Raw genomic sequence first — 7,500 nt, 5'->3', positions numbered from 1 at the left:
TTTCTCTCATAAAGAGCAATAAGTCGCTAACATAACTTATAGATTTTGCAGTACGAGTCCTTCGTATTATGACGTCATTGAAGACGTTTTTGCTATTGTGTTCATATTATATCACGTATATAAATTCATTCGTTTTTCTTATTTATGTCTTTTGCAGCAGAATTCAAGTTAGTTATTGTGAACTCCATGACGAGTTGGTGCACATGAAGGATGTTTATTGAAATCGTATATAGGGCATTTATTATTGGGTGTTGTACTTACAATACCATGTGGATTTTATACAAGATTACTTAATTAAAGAATTCGAAATGATAGTGGAAGTGATGACACTGTGTGTGGAAAAAGATGGAAATAACTGGTCCTAAAATAACTTAAAAGTCCCCCCCCCCATATTGCAACGACTCGTAAATTTATAGTAACTTCCCTTTTGAGAAACTTCATTTGTACAATACGTGATACTAAAATTAGTTTCCTGTGATATAATACATATGATGAAATTTCGTATCCCAGAAAATGTCAGTGCCAGAGAATAGGACATTTTATGTGAATAATAATGATAATATTTCAATACTACCAATCTTATCAAGGGATAAGTTATCATCAATGCTTCAAAGTCTGCATAATCTTTACAACTATGCCATGTCGAGTAAAATGCAACCACCCGAGATGAGATAAACATACAAACACCAACATCCTGTGATATTAGAATGAATGAGAGAAGAGCAGACAGACCCACGTAACATGTATGAGTCATGTTAACACGTCACGTATATTTTTTTTCTCGTTATACGGTGTCAAAAGTGTGAGTTTCCTCTGTGACGTAGATACAAGGGACTTTTGTATAAGTATACTCTCAGTTAGAAGAAACATAGCATTCTGTTCATTTCATGTTCGAGAGTGGCTGATAACAGATAGTGTCTGCTGGAAGAAGCTTGTGCATTTGGCCTGTTTTTAACTCGATTTGTGAAGTGTGAAGTTGTGATATACAATAGCAATAACATTACTGATTATTTTTGACGGTGGAAACTGTTAAATGAAAGAAAGAAAGAGATTGCTTGTATATTCGTGTTGAAACCAAACCGCATACAAATAAGATATCACTTTGTGTGAATTAATTCATGTCAGGTGGTCAGAGAGCATTGATATAATAACCTCTTTTATTGATAATCATTGTGACAGCCGACAGGGGAGTGTGTGACAGTATATGACAGTTGCCCATGCAATTTTGAAAGCCAGTGACAAGCCAATATATTGAATGAATAATCATATAAAGAGATCACTGACAGACATCAATTAAGGGATAAAAAACAAAGAGAAAGAAAGAAAGGAAAAAAAAAACGCAGACAATCTTTAATTAGTAGAACTATTTAACCATTTGTTAACTAAATCACCGTCCAAGCAACACATACTACAACACCAGCAAGATGTTTGCCAAACTAATGGGAGTGAAAGATACACTGCAATCTCACGTAATGGAGATTGCCGAAAATTACACCAATAAGGAAGAAGAAGAAGGTAAAATTGATATTTTATTTTTATTTTAAATCTAAGATACTGCTTTATTTAAAAACGCTAACACGTGATATGTTGTCCAACCTTTTTTTCCCCTAAAATAAACATACTGATTTTAGAGTTTTCACTATGGTTATCATAAACCCATGAATTAATAGATGAGTTAATAGACGAATGGTTATTAAATATTCCGTTTAATTGTTTATTCACATATCATTTTTATTTTATCATTGTGTCTCGACAGTACAAAGGAAATGTGATTAAGCATTTCCTCTGCTCGTGTCAAGTTGCTTGTTTATTTCTTTTATTGTTGTAGTCACTATTATTACTATTAACGTGTACTGCTATTTTTATTTCCAATAGCGTTATTGTTATTATTGTTGTTGTTGCTATTACTACTATGATGATGATGATTATTGTTTTTATTATTATTATTATTATTATTATTATTATTATTATCATCATCATCATCATCATCATCACTATTATTATTATTATTATCATTATTATTATTATTATCATTATCATTATTATTATTTTTTTTTTGTTATTATTATTATTATCATTATTATTATTATTTTTATTATCATTATTATTATTATTATTATTATCATTATTATTGTTACTATGATTACAATGATTGTTATAGTCATTATTACCATCATCATCACTATTAGATATAAAAATCCATATTATCATCTTAATAAATGATATCAGCGAAACAAAAAAATAAGGTTAATAATCTTCTCTCCTTATCTCTTATCTTAATTCTACTTACTTTTCACTTCATCGTGCTTTTGTTTTCGTTTGCTTGTTTCTTCATTTACTTGTTTGCTTTAATTTTGGTTATTCATCTTTTAAGTAAAATAAACACTGCGTGATCGTCATGTCTATGCAATAACTATAAATCAACATAGACCTATAGCCATATATTACCATTACTTTGTTTTTGTTATATGTATTTAATCCACGACACTTTCATATTTACTACTTTGGTTGTAGTAGAAAGTTCTAGCAAAGACTATATACTTATTAAGTCTTTCCTAACGGAGTCACACACAGTCTTATATCTATGTAAGCAAAAGCTATATACATATATAGTCTAGATAACATTTCCACAAGACTAACTTTCCCATACATACATACACGCCCTCAGGCAAAGGATTCAGGCATAACGCGATACATAGAGTCGAATGGCTCTGCTATATCAAGTGGATTTTAGCCTTAGCGGTTAGTGGCTGGGTCTATGTGTGCTACTTTCACCCTTGGGGAGTAGGAAGGGTGGTATAGGGGTGGGGAGTAAGGGAGGGTGAGGGGAAGGGTTAGGGTGAGAGGGGAAGGGAGTAAGGGAGGGTGAGAGGAAGGATTAGGGTGAGAGGGGAAGGGAGTAAGGGAGGGTGAGGGGAAGGGGGTGGGAGTAAGGGTGAGAGGGGAAGGAGGAAGGAGGGGAGGGTGAGGAAGGGATTAGGGTGAGAGGGGAGTGGGAGTAAGGAGGGTGAGAGGGGGAGGGGGTAGGGAGAGGAGGAGGGTTGGAGGGAGGGAGAGGAGGGGTGGGAGTAAGGAAGGAGGATTAGGGAGAGGATGGGGAGTAAGGGAGGGTGAGGGGAAGGATTAGGGAGAGAGGGGGTGGGGAGTAAGGGAGGGTGAGAAGGATTAGGGAGAGATGGGGGGGGGAGTAAGGGAGGGTGAGGGGAAGGATTAGGGAGAGGGGGTGGGGAGTAAGGGAGGGTGAGAGGAAGGATTAGGGAGTAAGGGAGGGTGAGAGGAAGGATTAGGGAGAGGGGGTGGGGAGTAAGGGAGGGTGAGAGGAAGGATTAGGGAGAGGGGGTGGGGAGTAAGGGAGGGTGAGAGGAAGGATTAGGGAGAGGATGGGGAGTAAGGGAGGGTGAGAGGAAGGATTAGGGAGAGGGGGGGCGGGAGTAAGGGGGGGGGGAGTAGGGGGGGGGGGGAGGAAGGATTAGGGAGAGGGGGTGGGGAGTAAGGGAGGGTGAGAGGAAGGATTAGGGAGAGGATGGGGAGTAAGGGAGGGTGAGAGGAAGGATTAGGGAGAGAGGGGGTAGGGAGTAAGGGAGGGTGAGAGGAAGGATTAGGGAGTAAGGGAGGGTGAGAGGAAGGATGAGGGAGAGGGGGTGGGGAGTAAGGGAGGGTGAGAGGAAGGATTAGGGAGAGGGGGTGGGGAGTAAGGGAGGGTGAGAGGAAGGATTAGGGAGAGAGGGGGGGAGGGAGAGGTGAAAATGGAAAAAATGGTTGAATTCCAGTTGGTCCTCTCAAAAGCGGAGGGAAACTAACCTATTCTTATCTATGGTTGGAATCCAGATAGCTTTATTTGTATCTTTGGAAATTATTAACAACGCAAGTTTTATTTTTAATAATTGTTATCGGTAATTGTTATCAATGTCAACACATCCAACGCGAACATAATATTGATGATAACAATAGCAAAAATTGATAATAATAATAACGATTATGATGATCACAATAAGACAAAACTATTACTATGATAATGATACTAATATAAGACACATATAACCGCAAGATTATTATAATAGTAGCAATAATAATGATCATACAGGTTGTCATTATTATAAGAATGTAAATCAAATATTAGTCATGACACCGGAAATATAGTAATCACATCAATGATAATAAAAGCAACATTAGATAACTACTTCGATTAAAAATGGCCCTTCCGAGATAATTAGTAATGATCAAAGTAAACGTAGCAAATATAGAATTATGATAAAATCATCGGAATAAAGACGCTAATATGCAAACGTACATTGAAATTGCAACGAAAATGCAATGAAATGTTACTATTATGTTTTGCTGTTGAATGTGTTCATTCAGTAAATATATTCCGAAGAAAGTTGCCAATATTCACCATGTACTATAATTACGATATTATTGTTGAACATAAGTCATTTTAAAGATATATAACGAAGAGGGATCTTAATAACAAATAATCAACCAAAGGAGGGTGGGTTTTATTCTTTTTATTCTCTTAATATTACTGGTGTTGTTATTGGTATAATTCTTGTCTTCGTTTATTTCTTGCTTGTGTATTCCCTCTTCTTTTTCTCCTCTATCTCCTTATATATTTTAAAAATAATCATCTTCTTTACCAGCCTCACAATTTTTTTTTTTAAGTGTATGCAATGTGAATTTCGTAGGAATGATATGCAATTTGATATTAGCAGTTGCTAGATCTTTATTATGTCAGTAACTTTATTCAATCGTAACATTGACACCGTAATATTTAAGAACCTTAAAAAAGTATAACCACAACGAACACTGAAATTATTGTAATTCATTCAATTGCATAACAGATAGACCATTGACTTCACAACAAGTCTTGCAATCAAACTGCGATTTCCAAAAAGTTGCATGACAGCGCCAAACCACAAGACAGCAGGAAGTCCTGCATGACTTTTTTTCTCTTTTTTTTTTCTTTTTTTTTACCTTCCAAGGTTTCCTAAGTGTATCAGTATGAACGCCCGTGGTTCTAGTGTACACGTAGCGCAGTCGCTCTTCCCACTGTGTTGTGTGGAGGCGAAAATACAAGCCAATTTTTATTTCTTCATTTTGGATAATAGAAGGTTGGTTTCTTGTTTTTGTTGTTGATTGTATTCACTGTTCATATCTTTAGCTTTGTTATTGTTGTTGGTGTTATCATTAGTGGGATTGTTTGTGATGTTATTGTTGTTATTTTTTTTTATTATCATTGTCAGTATCATGATTATTTTCCCTGTTGTTCTGTCGCTATTGTTGTTTGGTTTGTCGTTCTTGTTTTTGTTATTGTAATCAGTATTCTTATTGTGATTTGACAAGATCATATTCTCTCTGAAAAGAATAGCTATTTTCTTTCTCCACTGAGTACGTGTATAGGTATTCATCTCTCTCACTCACTCTCTCTCTCTCTCTCTCTCTCTCTCTCTCTCTCTCTCTCTCTCTCAGTCTGTCTCAGTCTCTCTCTATGTCTACACCCATTTCACTGATATTAACTGATTTTACTGATGTACGCTTTAAGCAGTATCGTGTGTATTAGTTAATGCCAAGAGTTATATCTCGCTTTCTCACTAAATCTCAGCCCCCACCCCCCGCCTCCCGCCCTACTCACCTACAAACTCAATCTCTACGCCCCTATGTAACACTAGATGCTCAACAGCGGGTATAAGACAGGGTAGTAATGCCTATAGTCCCCTGGTAGAACCGTTGAGTTTAGGTCAGAGAGGGCTGGTTTGTTTACGATGCCCAACGTCTGTTATTGTTGTTAGATTTCCATGCTGGTGCAGTGGATTCTTAAACATGGTCTATATGAATAGCTTTTAATTGGTCTTTTTGCGTCTGTTTCTTCGGTTTTGTGTCGATTCTGTACTTGGTATGATGTTTAGAAGGTTGTTGTTATGGGGAGGGGGGTTGATACAGGTAGAATGGATGATGGCTTGGTTTTGTTTAGTTCGTGACTTCAAGTTTCACATTTTCCCGCCATGATTGAGGCCTTGGGGTGAATTCGTTGTATATGAGTTATGCTCCTGGTGTGTCTTTATTTTCAGGTAGTGTTGAAGGTGTTGGGTGGTTTTCCATCCATCGTCATTAGGTGGAGATCGACTGTAATGAGATATAGATGAACCGTACGGGGAAATGATTTAAAAGCATGTGGGTTGTTTATGCGTTTATCCGGATTCACGGGTCGGTAAGGCCAAGCGGGCAAAAGGACAGGTATTTGTCATAACATTTCGTCCTTTTTGGATTCTTTTCATTTGTTATCATATGGCTTCGTATCATTCACCACCGTCGTAGATATGCGTAACAGGTGGTCGCTTTATACAGGAGGGTTGCACATAATGTATGAGTAATATTATCGTATGATCTGACCTCACAGGCACGCTAAAAATATCCCAAAAGCAACTTGTGTAAAGAGGATCGTAGTAAAGAGGTGCGGGAAGGGACTCTGGGGGGGAAGGGGAGGAGGGGAGAAAGAGGAAGAGGGGCGGGGATGAAGAAGAGGGGGGTGGGAGTAGGGGTGAGGGGGGAAGGGAGTGAGAGTTGAGGCCAGCGTGTGTTACGACTCCTGGCTCAGTGTGGCGTCTAACCTAAGCAAGAGAGCTCGTAGTTGGGTGGATGTGTGTGTGTTTGTAAGAAAAAAAGGTATACATCCAACTCATTTCGTAGAGCATGGAAACTGATACAATGTTGAGTGAAACTATAATGCCCCTTAGGTGACAGAACACGTAATTGAACACCTATCTGAACTAGCACGTGGAAATAGGCTGGGCGTGAGGGGGCGTGGTGATAACAGGAGAGAAAGAGGAGGAGGAGGTAGAGAAGGACACGGAGGAGGAGGAGGAAGAGGAGGAGGAGGAGGAGGAGGCAAAGAAGGACATGGAAGAGGAGGAGGAGGAGGAAAGCATGTCGAGCGCTCTCTCGGCCTCAAGGTGTTCCTACCACAACTTTACGATCGGAGCAAACTTGGCCTTGTGTGACGTTCTAACTGTGAAAACACGCGGCAAGATGTCGCCACGAGCCGAATGGATAACAAACAGCATATCGACATTCGACCTAGATTTCGCACGATGATCAGGCAAAGCGAATAAAGTGCCATCGCCTGTCTGCGAGACGTCTGGCAAGGAAGACTCGCTCGCTCGAGAGAAAGAGAGAAAGAGAGAAAGAGACATAACCACACAAAAACCACCGCCTTCCTCAACCTTCCTTCCCCTTCCTGTGCCTGACCCCAGGTAGGCAGGCAGGCAGGCCTTCTCGTTCCCTCGCTCGTTCCGCAGGACCCCATAAGCATAGAACTAACCCTTTATCTCCCCCCCGCCCCTCAGTGAAGGATTTTGCGGGAAGGGGGAAGGGGGACCGTGGGGAACCTAGCTGCAGACACGCTGCACCGGGAGACACGCCGGTGGAAGGGAAGGGGGCAACACCAGATCGATGTGGCGTGGGAGAGAGAATTGGAAGTGTGGTTACATGACGTGTTTTGTGGAA

General features: G+C 39.6%; 1 protein-coding gene across 10 annotated transcripts in view; it reads left to right on the top strand.

Annotated features, from left to right (window-relative positions):
• LOC122251797 (uncharacterized) overlaps positions 1-7,500 on the top strand; it is a 26,356-nt gene that overhangs the window by 548 nt on the left and 18,308 nt on the right. For 2 of the 10 annotated variants that reach the window (XM_086556518.1, XM_043013924.2), the window contains exon 1: positions 6,548-6,660. The exons of 1 other annotated variant lie outside the window; for it this stretch is intronic. Coding sequence is in view for 2 of the 9 variants with exons in the window: in XM_086556520.1 (XP_086412646.1) it covers positions 1,425-1,515 (91 nt within the window). In the remaining 7 variants the exon portion in view is untranslated. Of the gene's footprint in view, positions 1-822; positions 1,516-6,547; positions 6,661-6,926; positions 6,948-7,476 lie in introns of those variants that run through there. 7 more of the 10 variants (XM_086556520.1, XM_043013936.2, XM_086556517.1 and 4 more) reach the window with 7 other exon arrangements.

This window comes from Penaeus japonicus, unplaced genomic scaffold, assembly GCF_977035675.1.
Source record: "Penaeus japonicus unplaced genomic scaffold, GWHDUDI00000001_assembly GWHDUDI00000032, whole genome shotgun sequence".
In the NCBI taxonomy this organism is placed as follows: Eukaryota; Metazoa; Arthropoda; class Malacostraca; order Decapoda; family Penaeidae; genus Penaeus; species Penaeus japonicus.
Note: the sequence above shows the minus strand (reverse complement) of the source record. Positions and strands in the feature narration are given on the sequence as shown.